The sequence below is a fragment of the Cetorhinus maximus genome, chromosome 2 (assembly GCF_964194155.1).
Source record: "Cetorhinus maximus chromosome 2, sCetMax3.hap1.1, whole genome shotgun sequence".
Classification (NCBI taxonomy): Eukaryota; Metazoa; Chordata; class Chondrichthyes; order Lamniformes; family Cetorhinidae; genus Cetorhinus; species Cetorhinus maximus.
The window spans coordinates 109682613-109702968 of NC_135880.1; the positions used below are offsets into that span (position 1 = coordinate 109682613).

Sequence of the window (20356 nt, forward strand, 5' to 3'; positions counted from 1 at the left end):
GTGGGGTGATGGTGGGTGGGTGAATGAGAGCCCACCCGCCATGGAAATGGCATGGTTCCTGGAAGTGCATAAATAATGAGGTGGGTTTGGAATGAAATGGCGTGAAAACCCGCCATCGTGGCCAGTGAGTAAAACGTTGTTTTACCTGTCCCCTACCGCACTTAGGGCAAATCTGGGAAAATTCTGCCCTAAGCGTGTTTGTGCTTTGATTAAATCAAATAATTAACCAGTTGTAATCAATGGTGATTTATTAAATGCAGACGTGTTTTCCCAAGACCTTGTTTTCATACTGGCCATTCACAGCTGGTATTTTATCTACATCTTTGTTTTCCCTTTTCAAGCTAGACTACTAAAATAAAAGGTGTATTTTGTTCATCAGAAGTGCTTTTTCTTTCTGCATTCGATGACCCTTGAACTACAAGCCAGGGCAATGAATAGCCTTACACATGCAGTGGTCAACTATGGTGTGGAATCAGGAGATGGAGTTTGATTGATGGATATACAACCTGATTGATGGCAGATGGGAGACACCGTCAAAAGATGTGTAAACAAAGTCTAGGAAGCCTTGCAGTGACTGTGAGGAAAATTGATATGGACTCATGTTTTCCAGACACTTGTTTTCAGATCGTCTGAATAAAGCCTCGAAATTTGGATTAAAGGGACACTGCTTTCAGGATTTGCTGCTGCAGCTGGAGTGGAATGAATAGTTAACCATTCGAGATTATGGGAGGATGGGCCGTGAACAGAGTGACTGACCGAAGTGCCCACCCATGTCATTCGGAGACTTGGTGATGCATGAACCAAGGGGAATTTTACCATTTTGGGGTGCTGTCATGAACAGACCGATTTGGGGTAAACATTTGTAATATAGTATGTATCTGAAATAGGATTTATGTAAAGTTGTCTTTCTTCCTTACTTCTAATATAGATATAGATATTTTTTCTTCCTTTCTTTTTAATAACTTTATTTTTCTTTCATTTTATTTCAATCATTAATAATTGTTTAATAAAGTTTGTTGTTTTCATACATTGCTTGGTATTGAGTCATTCATTCATGTTCATTCAGAGTAATGCTTTGAACCTTGGTAAGACTCCACAAGGGACTCTCAGCCTCTTACAGATTTTTGGCGAGCCAGTTAGGAGCCCGAAGATGACCATGGATGAGGCTACAGGGCAGTATCTTAGGGACATGTTCTCCTGAAAGAAGGGTCAGTTTGACTCATTGAGAAATCCTCTCTGGAGGAAAGGCATGTGTACGAGAGTGACAGGGAAAGATATGCTACCATTGGGCAAGGGAAGTGGGATATATTAAAAGCCAGTATGTAGAGGCATGTGGAAAGTGGGGGGCTTTAGTACAGTCAAATGAGGTCCTCAGACAGGAGTCAGAGAAGGGTTAGGAGGAATTAAGTTGTAAACACAAACGGTATGTTAAAATGGTATTGGAAAAGACAATTAATAAAAGGAAAAACTTGCTTGTAAGTTTTTGTTTGTGTATTTTATTAATGTTGTGTTCTGATCCTGCATGTAGTTCCAGTGGCTGTATTTTAAAATTGGTGTGAGCGAAAGAGAATGGATATTTCAGTGACTAAAGCATTTTTGGTCCTGGAGAGAACCCTATCGCCAGGGGGAATAGTGAACAGTGATGCTCAGGGGCCGAGGGAATGTGAGCTTTGGTCAATTCAATTGTTCCTGAGGGTGAAAACCTCGAAGATTCCTTTAACTCCCTGCCTCCAACTCCTGCTTGAAGATTCGTTTGGAGTATGTCTTGAGAATCTGAAAGTTTTTTGTGAAAATTTACTCTTCCATTTGGTTTCAGTTAGGGCTTTATTTTAAGAAAGAATCAAGACCACTGACATAATTTATTTTCTTTTTAAAAAAAAACACAGGTGCTATTTTGTTGTTTTGACTTGAGTTTTAAATTGTTAAGATAATGTTGTAAGAATGGTGTTGTAAGTGGAAGCTTCCAACGATAACATATACATTTATGTGATAAAGAATCTGTGTGGATAATGTGTATGTGTGTGCTTTCTTTCCTAGATTGCAATTTTGTATAGGAGTCTCAGCATTTTGAACTCATAATGAAGATTATGAGTTTAATTAAAAAGGAAAATTTAATTAAATAAGCTAAATGTTTTAAGTTATGCGGTTCAGTTGTGATTTCTGGCCAAAAATCGCAACTCAAATTAATATTGATAAACATGTAAGAATTTGAATCCGGATAATCTGTGAGACAGGGTAGTTTGAATGTTTGATAGTGTAAATTGGTATTGAGTTACTCATCCCTGTTCATCCAGAATACGGCTCCGAACCTACGACAGACCCCACAAGGGACTCTCACCCCCTTATACAGTAAACTATTGTATACTGTAGCCATGCTGGATTGTGGAATGTGATATACCTGAGTTCTTATAGCGAATCATGGACTCAGTCATAAAAAATTGTGTAATCATACTGGAATTGTGTAGTATGATTTGCCTCAGTATTCATAGAGTCACAGAATCTTTACAGTGCAGAGGAGGCTATTCAGCCCATCGAGTCTGCACTGGCTCGCTGAAAAAGCATTCTACCTTATCCCACTCCCCTGCCTTATCCCTGTAACCCTGCACATTCCCTCTTTTCAGATAGCAATTCAATTCCTTTTTGAATGTCTAGATCAAACCTGCCTCCACCACCCTCTCAGGAAGTTCATTGCAGACTCCAACCACCCTTGTGTTGGATTGTGTTACATGATCATTAAAGATCTGATTCCCTGGTTGTTACAACTGATGTCTGTGTGTGTTGGTATTTGAAATAATGAAACAAAATAAAATAGAAAAGCAGTGATAAAACTGTATCCTCACTCCAATTCTCTCCTCTCCTCCCTCTTCTTCTGATCTCCTTCCACTTTTTGCCACTTTCAGATCTATCCACTCTTTCCCTTTCTCATTCCCCTCTCTTCTCCTAACCTTCCTCCCCTTCCCCATTTTCCGCCCTCCTACACTCACCTATTCTAGCTCCTCTCCTTCCTCTGTGATTCTGTAATTCTGCCTTCTCTCTTCCCCAATACTTTTTCTCCTCCTCTAATCCTTCCTCACACTTCTCCCTCTTTCCCAATTCCTCCATCCCCTCACTCTTCTTGTTTCTACATCTCTATTCTGCCTCTTCTTTCTTCCCACCCTGGCATCCCCTTCTCCCTTCCTCCCTCTTCCCCACTATTTCTCCATCCATCTCCTCCTCATTCCTTCTTTTCCTTTTTCCTCTTTTCCCCTGCTCCTCCCTCCCTCTTTTCTCCACTTCCCACCTCTTGCCATTCATCTTCTCCCTCTTCTCACCTCCCTTTGTTTTCTGCTCTTCCTCCTACTGGCCCTTCATCCCTCTGGTCCCTTCTCTCTCCTCTTCCTCAATCCCATTTTCTCTTCTCCCTTCCTCCTCCTCCCCATTCCTTCATTCTTCCTGCTCTTCCCTTCTCTTTGTTCAATATTCCCTCCCATATGCTTCTTTTCCTTCTCCATGTATATGAATATCATTTTGATTAAAGTCTCCAGTGCCTCAACTCATCCATTCATTTTCCTTAAGCCCCCAGTTGTTAGACTTGTAATGGTGACCCTCATCTGTGTCTTCGATTCTGTCCCTCAGTCCATTCTCTGAATCCTCTTTTCCATTTTTTTGTACACTTGGATTGATTTCATCTCTCCTAATCTCCCCACAAGCTATCCCCTTTCCTTCACCTCGCCTGAATTTTGTTTCCCCTACCTGACTCTCCTTCCTGCTTCCCTTGTCATCCTTTTTTTCCTCCTCCTACCCTACCTATGTGCACCCTTTAATCCTTTCCTCCCTCTCATTTCTCTGTTTCTCTCCCCTCCCCACCTCCGTTTACTCTCTCCTTTCCTTCCGTTCTTCTCCGCCCTGCTTCCCTCCCTCCCAGGCTTGCTTTAGCTGAGGAATAATTAACCTTCAACCCTTGTGTGAAAAAGCCATGGGAGATTGACTAGTTTGTGTGTGTGTGTGTGTACACATACATACAGAGATAAAATTTCTGTGTGGCTTCACTAATTTCCATTGTAATCCAGAAAATCCAGGCAAATATGATATTTCTCTAGGGTTTCTGTTGAAGCTATAGTTGGGCAATTGGGAAAACCCCTGCAGAAATTAGACTTACTGCAACTAGCGACGCATGAGGCAGACAAAGCACATGTTTATATCTCTTTTCTGTAGCTTGTTTTTCTGGGAACAGGTCACCAGCCTGAATCCAGAGCTTGAGAAGCACCACTCCACAACAAGCATGGCTGACCAGGAGTCTCTCCGCCTGCTCTTACCACCTGTCATAGGCATATTGGAAGGATTTGCAGGTTTGCAATCAACCTGTTTGGCAACGTTATGAACGCACCTTCCTTGGCCATCAAGTCTTGGGGTGGGACTCAAACCTGGAGCTTCTGGTTCAGAGGAAGGGAAGCTACCCACTGCACCACAAGAGCTCCCTACAGAAATTGCTGGTGAATATATTTCAAGTATTTCCTGTCAGTGTCACACCTTACTGAATCTCCTAATTCAGGATAAGAAAAGGCACAGGAAATCTCCCGACACATAAAAAAGGAAAGACTTGCATTAATATAGTGCTTATCATGACCACCAGATGTCTCAAAGAACTTTACAGCGAATGAAGTACTTTTGAAATTGTCACTGTTGCAATGTAGGAAATGCAGCAGCCAATATGTGCACAGTAAGCTCCCACAACAGCACTATCATAATGACCAAATCATTTGTTTTTGTGATGTTGATTGAGGGATAAACAGTGGTCAGGACACCAAGGATCACAATTTAGAATCCAGCAAAGAAGGAACAAGAAACTGATAAAAAAAAGGAAAAAGGGAATATGAATTCAAGCTAATGAGAAGCATAAAGGCAGACTGTAAAAGCTTCTTTAGGTATGTGAAAAGGAAAAGATTAGCAAGGACAAATGTGGGTCCATTACAGGTGGAGGCAGGAGAATGTATAACGGAGAAGAGGGCAATGGTGGAGAAACTAAACAATTTCTTTGTGCCTGTCTTCATGGAGGAAGATGCAGAAAATCTCCCAGAAATAGCAGGGGAACCAAGGGGCTTGTGAAAGTGAGGGTCAGAAAGAAATTAGTATTAACAAAGAGGCAGTACTCAAAAAATTAATTGGACTGAAGGTTGATAAATCCCCTGGACCTGATGAGCAACAACTCAGAGTGTTGATGGAGGTGGCTGTAGAGATAGAGGATGCATTGGTGGTTATCTTTCAAAATTCTATAAATTCTGGAAAAGTTCCTGCAGACTGGAAAGTAGCAAATGTAACCCCACTATTTAAAAAGGAAGGGAGAAAATGGAGAACTGCAGACATGTTAGAAAAATGTTAGAATCTATTACAAGGTACATGGGATTGAGGGTAATATACTGGTATGGATTGGAAATTGGTTACCAGGCAGAAAACAGCGAGTAAGAATAAACAGGTCATTCTTTGGATGGCAGGCTGTTACGAGTGGGTTACTGCAAAGGTCAGTGCTGGGGCCACAGCTGTTCACATCTAAATAAATGATTTGGACATGGAGACCAAATGAAATATTTCCAAATTTGCTGATAACAAAAAACTAGGTGGGAATGTAATTTGTGAGGAGGATGCAAGGAGGCTTCATGGGGATTTGGGCAGGCTAAGTGAATGGGCAAGAACATTGCAGATGGAATATAATGTGAATAAGTGTGAAATTATCCACTTCAGTAGAAAAAACAGAAAGGCAGAATATTTCTTAAATGGCGAGAGGTTGGGAAATGTTGGTGTCCAAAGGTACTTGGGTGTCCTTGTTCATGAGTCACTAAAGACTAGCATGCAGGTGGAGCAAGCAATTAGGAAGGTAAATGGTATGTAGGCCTTCGTCACAAGGGGATTTGAGTACAGGAGTAAAGATGTCTTGCTGCAGTTGTATTGAGCCTTGGTGAGACCTCACCTGGAGTATTGTCTACAGTTTTGGTCTCCTTATCTAAGGAAGGATATACATGCCACAGAAGGCGTGCAACGGAGGCTCACCAGACTAATCCCTGGGTTGGTGGAACAAAAACAAAAAATGCTGGAAAAACTCAGCAGGTCTAGTAGCATCTGTGGACAGAAAAACAGAGTTAACGTTTCGAGTCCGTATGATCCTTCTTCAGAGTGGGTTGGTAAGATTGTCTTATGTGGAGAGATTGAGGAAACTGGGCCTGTATTCTCTGGAGTTTGGAAGAATGAGAAGTGATCTCATTGAAACATACAAAGTTCTTACTGGACGTGACAGGGTAGATATAGAGAGGATGTTTCCCCTGGCTGATGAATCTAGAACCAGGGGACACAATCTCAGAATACAGGGTAGGCCATTTAAGACTGAGAAGAGGAGGAATTTGTTCACTCAGAGGTTGGTGAATCTTTGGAATTCTCTGCCCCAGAGGGCTGTGGAAGCTCAATCATTGAGCCTGTTCAAGATAGAGATTGATAGATTTCTGGATACTAATGACATCAAGGGATATGGGGATACCACAGGATAGTGGTGTTGAGGTAGATGATCAGTCATGATCGAACTGAATGATGAAACAGGCTCAGCATGCTGAATAGCCTACTCCTGTTCCTATATTGCTCCCCAGCTCTTCTTCGAAATAATGCCATGGTATCTTTTACATCCACCCGAGTAGGCAGATGAGACCTCAATTTAACATATCATCTGAAAGACAGCACCTCCAGCAGTGAAATGTTCCCTCAGTACTGAACTGGAATGTCAGATTTGATTGCTGTGTTTAAGGCCTTAAGTAGGATTTGAACGCAGAACCTTGTAACTCAGAGGTGAGAGCGCTACCAACTGAGCTACAGCGGACACATTGAAAATAAAATCTCCCATATTTTCACACACACAGACAAAAGTGGCTATATAATACTAATTGTTGAATCAACAGAAGTGGGGAACAATGTAGAGTGGCCTTTGCCTGGAACAGCTGATCACTAACATGCTCTTGTCTTTGACAGCGCCTGCTGGCGCCCTCTGGTGGGACAAAGGATCATCGTAGGTGTTTCCCGGGGAGGCGCGGAATGATGACGCATCCCGAGTGCGCCTGAGAATGTGAGGAGGTAACAAGAGGTGGCGGGACTGACCCTTTGCTGATGACTGTGGATTGCAGACTGTTGACATTAGGTTTATTTCTCAGAGCTGCAGACAGTAAGAGTTGAATAAGGTCAGTGGCTGAGTTGACGCCAGTTTGTAATGCGGTGGCCACTTTGTGGCGGTTTACTGGCTTTGCTGGACCCCAGTGGTCAGTCATTAACAACAGACTTTTGTCCCCATCACTGCTTTGTTTACTGATTTTAAATGAAGTATAAAATATGAAGAGATGCTCCAAACTCACCACTCTATTCGGAATGTATTGTAGGAGACCTTTTTTTAGTTTCCCTTTGCATCAGGTTCTTCATAATTATCGCGCTACTGTGTTCTGAACGAAAAAAAATCAAAGCATGTTTTTTAAAGTAAGTTTGTGCATAAAAGTATTCTGGAATGTGTAACAAAAATTCCTGCGTCTGGAAGTATGTGTGCAGACCATTTATTACCACATTGTGGCGCTGCCTTTTATTGTTTCTATTCAGTCTTAAATGCGAGCTTACATCCGGAGACTAGGCATTGTGCTCTCAGGCAAGTTCATTGTTTTCACTGAAAGGTTATGAAAACAATTAACTTGTCGAACGGCTGCCCGGATTTAAAACCAAATGCAATTATTGGAAAGCTTTCTTTAGCTGACCTCAATACTGAATGGGTCAAAACAGTTATGTTTAGAATTGTAGGCTATTTCCTTAATCTAAGATGAAGTGAAGAAAGTTCTATATATAAAACAAATTTCTGCACGTTTTAATTTCATGCAGGTGTTGCACCATGCAGCAGAAACATGAATTATAACCATTGTGTATTGTACAAAATGTTCCTTATTATGATTACAATTTTCATTAGCCATTTTATTTGACTTTTGCACAGTAATTCATCAACCATCAGGTTAAATTAAATCACTTTATGATGGGTGCAATTAGATTTTAAAGGTCATTGAAACTATTCTTTTAAAGATGCCATTAAATGTTCTCAAATGTTTTCAGTTAACTGTATTTTAAATTATATGTCCTCTTTCCCAATTAAATATAGTTTCATGTTTTATGGATCAGTGATCTTAAAACTTTCAGTTATTACAGTGCTTCAGATTTTTACTGTACAGTTAATTTTTTCCCCCGCGTTTTATCTTAATGCTTGTTTCATCGCACATGCAAAGCATGTACAACATATAAAACATGTTGCTGCTTTATTCTGCTTCTCTTTGTTTTCCTTCCCTTTGTTTTTAGTGTTTATTTCCATCCTTTTTGCAGTGTCTTTTGCCTTTCTGTTATCTGCATTTCAGCCAGGACTTCTGTAAAACTTTGAAGGGTTCACTTCTAACTTTTTATGCTAATAAAATTTTCCGCTGAATTCAAATAATTACTTGATTCATAGTGGTTATTTTCTATTATTGCTCAAATCTCTTGTATTCCATGTTATCTGATATAACATTCAGTCGCTTATAACCTGTTTATTCTGACAGGCTAGAGCTGAACAAACTTTTGCCTAAACTTGACCTCCACTGGAAAATATAAATGTGCATATTTCTGCAGCCTGAATCTCAGCATGACATAAACCCATCTCTCCAGGTAGATTTCATGCTCGTACCAACTCTGAGGTTGTAAAGTGTGAACTCTCGGGGGCTTTGCTGTCAAATTAAGCTTCACAGCAGCCTTCATATTTTAATGTGTTCAAGATGTGATTTCCCGCCCCCTTCTCCCAAAACAAATGTGTCTTTTTAAAAGAATCCTGCAGAGAGTCAGTAACATAAACAGCACGATTCCATACGGTCCAACATTGTAGATTTAACCGATGAGCCCTTGTAAAAGCACTGGGACTCTGTATAAACATTGTAATGCAGGGAAACATAAAAGTAGAATTCTCTGCATAGCATAACTTTATTCCAGCAAAGGGCAGTTTCAGAGATGACTGTTAAATTAGTTGCATAACTGGTAATTCTCCTTTTTTTGTACACAGGTTTTAACAGAGAAAGAAAGCAAGCAACCACATAAAAGACATAGTACCAGCTTACAGAAGCCATGGGTGTTTTTAAACAACAAAGCATTATTCAGGGAATGCTTATAACACTGGAACACTGATTGTATTTACATTTATGATTTTGGGTATTGTCGGACAAGCACTTCCTTGTTCTAACTATGAATGAAAATACAGAGTCAGCTCTCGACCCCAATGAAGATGACCTTCCTCTCATGGCCAATACTAGTTACATGCTAGTCAGACACTATGTGCTAGATCTGGCAGTGAACTTCAACAGGAAAGTCATCAACAGTACCATTGTCCTCTTCCTAGAAACCAACCAAGCATATAAAAATGTATATGACTCTGTGGGAACAGGTTGCTGTCCTCACTCACAGGCATTATTTGGAACTGAGCAACCTGGACTTTCATGCAATCCCACTGCAAGAGCTGCTGCTTGTTCATCCGTGGATAAGATATGCAATCTATCTAAGCATAGTGGTGGCAGAGTTGCCAATGTTAATAGTTGTAACCATAGCAACAAAGAGTGGGCTAGTGGAATTTCTGGTACAAGGGAACACTGCAGTGATGGGGAGGATTTTGTGCTGGTGCTGGATTGTTGTGATCTTGTAGTGAATAAGGTAGAAGAAGTGAATGTCATTGCTGCAGCAGGTATTGAGAAACTGATCAGAATGGACATGCCCAAGCCAGAAAATGGCATTTATCCTCAGAGACTGCAGAGTGATGTCCAGAGAAGCATTGTGGATGATATTTTAGGTTTAGCAGCAGAATGCTGGCAGGAACAGCATTATTATTACCTCCAGTGCAGTCAAGCGCCTGGCTGTGGAGAACTCCAGTTCCAAACTGACATGTGGAGCCTGAAAATAAAGAAACTAGGAATACAAACTCCTAAAGACTTCCCCCGTGTATTGAGGATCTGCTATGAAACAAAGCCGGAGGGGGTTTCGGTGAGGTGGACCAAGGACCAAAGTGGCAGGTTGGTTACTTTCAAATACAATTTGCTTTTTGTTTGGAGTCTGGTATTATTCTGTCACATATGGAGCTGTCGGGTGCAGTTGTTGATCAGTTAATGATGCAGATCGCAAGCTGTTTTTTTTGGTAAATAATGTATGGAAGATGTGTGAATGGCAGTTTTAACAATGAAATAAAGCATCTATTTTCCACTCAGCACTTTGTAATTTCTTCAAGCAACCTTGAGAATATTGTTTCCTTTTTTTCTTTAGAACCTATTTTTATGAAGGTGCTTTCAAAATATGATAGATCGGTTAACCTTTCTGGTTACAATGACATACAATAGGTTTGGACCTGGGTGTTTTATATAACAGTCTTCAGCAAGTACTTGCTTCAGTGGCAATTAAAGTATGTAACATTGACACAAATGCCTTAAAATATTAGTAACATTTAATATAAGCTTCTTTGGATGGCAGATGGGCTAAAATATTCCATGTTTTGCTTTGTATGCTTCTATAAAGCTGATGCATATTAGCTTACAATGATTTGGAGTTAATAGTATTTATTTGTTTATTAGCAAACCTTATTTAAAACCTTGACATAGTCATTAACTATGACTGCACTCCGTTTTGGGAATCCCAATAACATGTTTTTCTAATAACCTACAACTTGAACATAACATTGACAAAAAGCTTCATCAAGGTGAGGGATGTTAATGATAGAAGATGAAGCAGAATAAAGTTCCCCAAATGTATCTTAGACCCAGCCTTAAGGGAGTTCCTCCTACTAAACCAGTGTAACATATTTTCAATTCCCCAAACCAACCAAAATGAATATGGGATGGTTTTATGCTTTGGCTGTGTGCCTACCTGAAGCTAGTATGAGACTATTGACACACATTTCACGTATGGTTCTTCCACCTGGCAACCAAAGGATGTTTTCATCCTCAGCTCCAGAGGTGAAAGACCAATGTGTAACTTACTGCAGCCACCCAATCATTGCAAAACAATGTGTTCATGATTTGTTCTGTGGTAGTAAAATGTAACATTTAAAACAATGCTACTCCCATAATTTTCTTCATTGGCCATTCATATGTTATCATTTAGCTTGGATGAAAAATATTGCATGATATTTTTATTGCAGTATTTGAACAGTGTGTATTAATTTTACCATGTTATCTATTTTAATCTTGTGGAGTATTACTGAATATCAACTCATAACATTTGGTTCAGGTCTATTTAGAGTAGATATGGTACTAACATTATATGTCTTGGTTATTTAGTATAGGATATTTATCAGCTAAATTGCATTAAAATATCAAAGTGTGTGTATGTTGTCTGTTAATATTCACTACACCCAAATCTAGCTTCCTAATTACACATATGTTCTATGATACTCAATGCATGGTACTTGAACATTGAAGGATAAACTGACACAGATTGATGCTGCTTGGCAGTGTACTCAGTTACATAATGAACAGCATTAGGACAGAATCAGGTTAATTTTAAAAATTACTGTGGCCTATTTTCTATCTGTCTTTGATTGCTAGAGCTTGGACCAAAGTAGGATGAAGATACTTCAGTTAACCAAATATAAATATTTAGGATATGCTGATTTAACTCATCTTCAAACCCTCTAAATAATGAATGTAGCAGAGTGTTTTTTCCGCAGCTACTGATGTGAGAAAGTCATATATTGGGCATTCTATTTATATTATGAGGAACAATGTATAATGTTTAAGTTGAGTTTTTATGTATATGTATTTTTGTGTTAAGAAAGGTAGCGTGGTTCCAGCTGCACTAAGGTATTTTATGAGCCTTGGTGCCTAGATGTCTGGGTGGACCCGTGGCTGAAAGGTCTGTCTTTTGGGTTTGTTTATATATATATTGCACATTTTTAATAAGGTTATACAACCCCCGAAGTTAAAGACATGGGTTAAAAAGGGCTTAGAAGTTAAGTGATTTTGGAGAAGAAAAACACAAAGTAGAAAAAACTGGGCTGTTGCCTAGTGACAGTGGTCAAGTGACACAGAGAAAGACAGGGATGAAGCAATAGTGAGTTTAGAGTGTAGTTTTGGGTGTCTCAGGGAGAGATACGAGTTGGGAGAGAAGCATCAAGAGAATACTCAAAGCCACCAGAAGAAAATCATTTGCACGTGTGCCACTCCCAAGCGAGAAACCTTTGTGTCAATCTAGCGGTAACTCCTCACTGGTTTATGAGCCTGTAAAGATATTGTTGGGTAAAGGAATATTGGGAAAATTGAATCATCTTCTCGTGTTTATATTGAGATCTTTCCAACCTTTTTGTCTGGTGTAATATAGTTTATTTTTCTTGTTTCAATAAATATTTTATTCTTTGTGTTGAAAGTTCATCAGCAGACTCCTGTGAATTTATTCAGTAACTTTCCTCCATGGTTTCTACAAAATAAAAGTGAGGATCTATCAAGCCAGGTTTCACTCTGGGCTCTGACTTGTCCAGTATTATCAGCTAGGATCGTAACAAAGTGGGGGCTCTTGCGAGATCAGAAACCTTTGAATTTAAGTGGGGTCTGTGAATCCTAAAGAAACAAATACATGGAGGTACTGGGCATAAGGACGGCGTTTGCTGTGAGTATATTGCACTGGGTGGAACTCAAAAGCAGTTTGATTGTTGCTAAGACTTTTCTGGGAGAAGATGTAAGCAGTTGATTATTTGAAATCCTTGACTAAGGCTACACCACCAGAGTGAGCAGATAAATTGAACGTAGAAATAAAAGCAGGATTTCATAAGAATGATATGATTAAAGAAATAACCCAGCATTTAGAATTAAAAGGAGAGAAACCTGAAAGGGATGTATCACAGCTAGAGTTAGCAAAATTCATTTGCAAATGAAGCAGCTTGAGATAGAAAAAGAGATGAAAAAACTGGAATTGGAAAAAGAGGAAAAGGAAGAAGAAAGATTGAAAGCAATGGAAATGAAGAAGCTTGAACTTGACCTCCAGAGAGAGAAGTTAGCAAAGGAAGAAAGAGATAAGGAAAGAGATAGAGAGTTTCAAAGAGAAAGAGAATGCAGACAGCATGAACTGGCTTAAGAAAAGCTTGGGGTACAAGGTGAAAGAGAGACTAGTAATTCAGCTTTAGGAAAAATTAACTTTGGAAAGGTGACAAGTGACAAAACAGTAACCATAGCGCAGATACGCAGTGAAGGCTTAGAATCTACCAAAGTGGTGGGGCAATTCTTCAGGCTAGTCAAGTAAATTCAGAAAAACTAATTACGGAAGAGTTTAACGATTTTGTTTATTGAGGAGAGGTATTCCATTATTCTTCTAATCAAGGAGGTAAACCAGTAAAGATATTGAGAGACACTGGAGAGAGTCAGCCACTGATGCTGGCTGATGATACAATTTGGCTTCCAGAGGAGTTAATGAAGGAAAAAATATTAATTGGAAGTTTCCATAGATGTTAAAAAGCAGTTCCATTATATGGAGTTGGATTAAAGAGTATTTAGTAAATGGAGAGGTTACAGTTGGAGTAGTGCATGAAATGCCTATAACAGTAATTGATTTTATCTGGGGGAATGACCTGGCTGACTCAAAAATATTATCTTCACCGAGGGTGTTGGAACAACCAGTAGAAATGAAAGAAACTGAGATACTACAGGAGGAACATCCTGGGTTGTTTCCTGACTTTGTAGTGACTAGACCTCAGGTCCATAAAATAGACAGGAAGAGGAAGAAACTATGAAAAAGGGAGATGATGTAGAAATTCAGTTATCTGACACTATTTTTGAAAACCTGAGCAAAAACGATGAAGGTAAAGAGAATGAGGCTAACATGTTTAGCCCATCTTCTTTAATAGAAATGCAACAGGCTGATCCTTAGTTGAGAGAGCTGTATCAAACAGCCCATTCGGAGACTGAATCAGAGCCAGTACCTGAGTGTTATTATTTAAAAGACTAAGTGCCAATGAGGAAATGGAGACCACTTCAAAAACCAGCTGATGAGGACTGGGTAGTGGTTCATCAGGTGGTAGTTCCATCTGGGTATCGTAACAAAAGTTTACAAGCGGTTCACGAAATTCTAGTGGCAGGTCACTTAGGGATTAGGAAAACGCGGGCTAAGATGCTGAAACATTTTTATTGGCTGGGATTGCATAAAGACGGGGTTAAATTCTGCCAGACATCATACATGTCAGGTAGTGGGGAAACCCCAATCGTCAATTAAACCTGCACCCGTAATTCCGATACCAGGTTTTGAAGAACCGTTTAGCAGGGCCTTAGTAGATTGTGTAGGACCCCTACTTAAAACCAGAAGTGGGAATCAGTATCTTTTGAGTATCTTTAAATCTTTTAAGATTTCCTGAGGCAGTGCCTTTGGGGACAATTACAGCAAAAATGGTAGTGGAAAAGTTAGTTCAATTCTTTACAAGACATGGATTACCTAAGGAGATATAATCAGATCAAGGCTCAAATTTTGTGTCACAAATATTTAAAGAAATAATGAATAGTTTGAGAATAAAACAATTTAAGTCTTTAGCTTATCTATAGTCACAAGTAGCGTTAAAAAGATGGCATCAAATTTTAAAGACCATGATTAAAGCCTATTGTCAGGAATGTCCTTATGATTGGGATAAAGGAATTCCATTTTTACTGTTTGCCATTAGGAATGCCCTTAATGAATCTACAGGATTCATAAGAACATAAGAACTAGGAGCAAGAGTAGGCAATTCAGCCCCTCGAGCCTGCCCCACCATTCAATACGATCATGGCTGATCTCATTTCGGCCTCAACTCCAATTTCCCGCCCTCTCCCCATAACCTTTCAACCCGTTACTAATTAAAAATCTGCCTATCTCCTCAAATTTATTCAGCGTCCCGGCATCCACTGCACTCTGAAGTAGTGAATTCCAGAGATTCATGACCCTTTGAGAAAAGTAATTCCTCCTCATGTCTGATTTAAATCTACCACCCCTTCAGTCCTTTTGAACTGATATATGGGCAAGAGGTGAAAGGACCCCTTATTTAATTAAGGAAAAATTTATAAATCAAAGCTCAGAGACCATACTTTTGACCTATGTGTCAAATTTCCGGGAGAGAGTAACCAAAGCGTGTGAATTGGCCAAAGAGCATTTAAAAATCGCTCAACAAACAATGAAAGTTATAGCTGATAAAAAGGCCAAAGCTCAAAATGTTGTCACTGGAGATAAGGTGTTAGTATTATTACCTATCTCTGGTGAACCGTTAAAAGTGAGGTTCACTGGATCTTATCAAATCAAAAAGATACTCGATGTAAATTGCATAGTGAGTACTCCAGAGGAGAGGAAAAGTCAGCAATTGTGTCATTTTAAAGCAATATTATGACAGGGAAGATAGAATAGGAGCGTATTTACAGTAATAAAAGAAGTAGGGAGTGAAATAAAAATATCAGAACACTTGGAGCATGAATCTGACATCGAAAATTCTAAAGGTGCCCCTTCAGTAATCAGATTAGATAATATGTAGGTGCTTAAAAAGTTAGATGCAATATTAAGCTCCCTTCCAGAAAACTGTTGAGGTGACTTGAGAAAGCTGTTACAAACTCACAAATCGATTTGTGTGAATAGGCAGAGAAAATATTTTTGGTCATTCATGATGTTAATGTAGGGGATGCGTTACTCATAAAGCAACATCCTTACAGATTAAATCCAGAGAAATTAGCTCAAGTGAGGGAAGAGATCAAGTTCATGATGGAAAATGACAGTATTGAACCGGGCCACAGTAGCTGGAGCTCACCTATTGTAATGGTGCTGAAAGCAGATGGGTCGCAGAGATTATGCATAGATTATCACAAAGTTAATGCGGTTGCAAAGGCAGATTTATATCTAATTCCACGGTTAGAAAACAGTGTTGGAAAGATTGGACAGGCAATATTCATTACAAAAATTGATTTATTGAAGGGATACTGGCAAGTTCCATTAACTAATATAGCAAAAGAAATATCAACTTTTGTAACCCTGAATGGACTTTATCAATGTAAAGTCATGCCTTTCAGAATGAAAAATGTACCCGCAACTTTTCAAAGATTAATCAACAAGGTCATTGAAGGATTATGCCACTGTGTGGTATATAATGATGATTTGGTTATGTTCAGCCAAACCTGGGAGGAACATTCACAACACTTGAACAAATTGTTTGATCGGTTACAAAGAGCCAATTTGGCCATAAACTTGGCAAAAAGTGAATTTTCCAAAGCGAAAATAACTTATTTGGGCCACACTGTAGGACAAGGCCTAGAACAGCAAAATTAAAGGCTATCTTGGATTTTCCAGTGCGTAAGACAAAATGAGAAATTTTGCTGTATATAGGCATGAGTGGATTCTACAGGAAGATTGTTCTGAATTTCAGCACTGCAGTGGTTCCTCTGACAAGCTTGTTAAAGAAGGGCAAGAAATTTGAATAAATAAAGAAGTGTCAAAGTGCCTTTGATGGCTTGAAAGCTGTAACTGATTACTGCATTGGTTTTAGTAGCGCCGAATTCTGCTAAGCCTTTCAAACTGGCTGTTTACTCCAGCGACATGGGTGTTGGTGCACTGTTTTTACAGGAGGATGAGATGGGGATCAAATGGCCAGTTAGTTATTTTGCTGGCAAGAACTCAATTTCTAAGAAAAAGTATTCAACGGTGGAAAAAGAGACTTTGAGTTTGGCTCTACAACATTTTGAAATCTAAAGATCTAACAACTCTGCAGAGACTTATTTATACGGACCATAACCCACTAACCTTTCTAGCGAAATTTCATGCCAAGAATCTGAGACTGTTTCATTGGCGTTTAATGCTATGTAATTTGAAGATTATTCATGTAGCGGAAAGAGACAATATCACAGCAGGTGCCTTATCAAGAGTTTAAATGTGGAGGAACATGGTTGTTGTGATCAGAATGAGCTTATGTGAAATATAATTATTGAATAGTCAAGTAACCTTGTATATTTGATGTAAATACATTGTTCTGTATAATTAAAATAGAGATTAATAAGGGGGGATTGTTTAATAGAAAATGAAAGCTCTTTAAGAAGCTTTTTCATTTTATTTTCTGCAGGCAGGTGTGAAGAGCAATATATCATTTTTAAGTTGAATTTTTATATTTCTGTATTTTTGTGTTAAGGAAGATAGAGTGGTTCCAGATAAGAAATGCTACAAGGCTACTGGGAGACTTAGTTTAGAGAACTTATGTGTTTGCTCTGCAGTTGAAACAACAGCGAGTTTAGAGTGTGGTTTTGGGTGTCTCAGGGAGAGAGACAAGTTAGGTGAGAAGCATCAAGTGAATACTCAAGAATTCACCAGAAGAAAATCATTTGCACATGGTGCCTGTCCCAAGTGAGGAGTCTTTGTGTCAATCTAGTGGTAAGTCTTCACTGGTTGTGTGTTTGTAAAGGCTTTGCTGGGCTAAAGGAGTATTGGGGAAATTGAGTCAGCTTGAGTTTGTATTGAGATCTTTCCAACTTTTTTGTCTGGTGTAATATAGTTTATTTTTCTTGTTTCACTAAATATTTTATTTTTTGTGTTGAAAGTTCATCAGCAATCTCCTGTAAATTTGTTCAGTAACTTCCCCCCCCCACTGTTTCTACTAACAAAAGTTAGGATCTATCAAGACAGTTTTCACTCCGGTTTTCACTTTGACTTGTCCAGTATTAACATCAGCTGGGATCATAACAATACTGTGAATATACTGAGAAATATTTAAGGAAGGTTTCACTATTCTGTTTCTCTTTAAAATCAAATACTTATAGTATTTGTCAGTTTTTGTTGGTTTGAATCTTTTGACTGCCCTTGACATCAAGGCAGCTTTTGACTGAGTGCGGCTTCAAGGAGCCCGAGCAAAACTGGAATCGGGGAAACTCTCTGCTGGTTGGAGTCATACCAAACACGAAGGAAGATGGTTGTGGTTGTTGGAGGTCAGTCATCTCAGCTCCAGGACATCACTGCAGGAGTTACTCAGGGTAGTGTCCTCAGCTCAACCATCTTCAGCTGCTTCATCAATGGCCTTCCTTCCAATATAAGGTCAGAAGTGGGGATGTTTGCTGATGATTGCACAATGTTCAGCACCATTTGCGACTCCTCAGATACTGAAGCAGTCCATGTCCAAATGCAGCAAGACCTGGACAATATCCCGGCTTGGGATGACAAGTGGCAAGTAACATTCACGTCACACAAGTGTCAGGCAATGACCATCTCCAACAAGAGAGAATCCAACCATCGCCCTTGATGTTCAATGGCATTACCATGACTGAATCCCCCACTGTTAACATCCTGGGGGTTACCATTGACCAGAAACTGGACTAGTCATATAAATACAGTGGCTACAAGAGCAGGTCAGAGGCTAGGAATCGTGCGACAAGTAACTCACTTCCTGACTCCCCAAAGCCTGTCCACCATCTACAAGGCACAAGTCAGGAGTGTGATGGAATACTCCCCACTTGCTTGGATGAGCGCAGCTCCCACAACACTCAAGAAGCTTGACACCGTCCAGGGCAAAGCAGCCTGCTTGAATGGCACCACATCCACAAACATTCACTCCCTCCACCACCGACACACAGTATCAGCAGTGTGTTCCATCTACAATATGCACTGCAGGAATTCACCAACGCTCCTTAGATAGCACCTTCCAAATCCACGACCACTACCATCTAGAAGGACAAGGGCAGCAGATAGATGGGAACACCACCACCTGGAAATTCCTCTCCAAGTCACTCACCATCCTGACTTGGAAATATATTGCCGTTCCTTCACTGTTGCTGGGTCAAAATCCTGCAACTCCCTTCCTAACAGCACTATGGGTGTACCTACACCACATGGACTGCAGCGGTTCAAGAAGGCAGCTCACCACCACCTTCTCAAGGGCAACTAGGGATGGGCAATAAATGCTGGCCCAGCCAGCAAAGCCCACATCCCGTGAACGAAAAAAAAAATTGCGGATCATGTCAAGGGGCTATTAACGTGAACATGGTACTGAGCCAATGATAGTTGTAGAAATAGTCATTAAGCAAAAGTGTGCCTCCAGCATCAAATTTGTAGATTTATTCAGGTACTTCACATCTTCAGGCTAAATAAATATTCATCTACTTGCTGGTTAGCCAAAATAATCAGGAGCTCTTTTAGCTATTATTGCACAAGTCAATGTGGAATTGAGCTATCCAGATATGGAAGAAGGAAAAGGAAGAACAAACTTGCATTTAAATTGTGCCTTTCACATTTTCTCATGTCCTAAAGCATTTCACAGTTAATTAAATATCGTCACTATTCTTATCTAGGCAAACACAACAGCTAAATTCTGCCAGGATTGTACAAATGACCAGTAATCTGTTTCCATACCTTTTGTTGAAAAATAAATGTTAGTAACAGATAACTGGAGAATAGTGTGGTGCATCATTGCATCCATCTGAACAAGCAGGAAGGAGCTCGGGTCAATGCAAAGACAACGCAGCTCTCACTGCGTGCTGCACTCAAGGTCAGCTCCAATTATGGGCTCAAGTCCTGGACTGAGGCTGAAAATTATGGCCTTCTAACTTGAATGCAAAAGTGCTACCCCTTAGCCATGCTGGAAGGTCCCAAAATTAAATATCTGATTTGCACTGTTCTTAGCCAGCTAGTGGTGGGGGCATTGCAGTTGGCTGTGGCTTTTTTTTGGTTGACGGAGGTGGTGTGGGGTGTGGCGGGGCAGGAGAGAGGGAAAGTGAACCAGGTCCTGATGCTATTCAGTGATTCCTGCTCAAAAGCCCTAATTTATTGTTGGGTGGCAACCAAAATACCCTAAATTGTGTTGGCCTTCCCTTGTGTGGTTTCACATCCTACCAATACTCACTACTTAGCCTTGTGCAAGAAGAATGTTTTTTTAGGTAATGCATAAGAAAACGAGCAACACAGCAAAGTCATAGTTCAGCATAAGGTTCCTTTAACTTAATCATAGTTCTTTGTAATAATCAGATTTTTTTTATCCAGGATTCTAATGTTTAAGCAATTAGCAATAAATTTAACTTTGAAAGCTTTCCTTATAATAAATGTTTTTCTTCTGTGGGCCTTTTAATTCCTTGACTTTACACTGCATTTTTATGCTTTGTTTCTGAGAACTAATTTAATCCACATGCAATCATTTTCAAATCCTACATTTCTCTCTTCTAGGGTGGGTGGATGAGAGCGTGGGTTGGGGAAAAGCCAAGTTGTGAATATTTTATAATTGGGTCTCCCTACATTAAAGTTGATATCAAGTTTCTTCATCTAAATGCTAGTTTTAAATCATTCTGTTGCTGGATTGTAAAACTGCAGAATTTCTTTGCTCCTCATGGCTTTCCTTCCTATTTCCAGTCTT

The 20356-nt window shown here is 39.7% G+C and overlaps 1 protein-coding gene across 6 annotated transcripts in view; it reads left to right on the plus strand.

Annotated features, from left to right (window-relative positions):
* The first annotated feature begins 7074 nt into the window (after positions 1-7074).
* Positions 7075-20356, plus strand: part of aopep (aminopeptidase O (putative)) — a 339483-nt gene continuing 326201 nt past the window's right edge. For all 6 annotated transcript variants that reach the window (XR_013580231.1, XR_013580232.1, XM_078568338.1 and 3 more), the window contains exons 1-2: positions 7075-7193; positions 9068-10064. Coding sequence is in view for 4 of the 6 variants with exons in the window: in XM_078568338.1 (XP_078424464.1) it covers positions 9247-10064 (818 nt within the window). In the remaining 2 variants the exon portion in view is untranslated. The remainder of the gene's footprint in view (positions 7194-9067; positions 10065-20356) is intronic.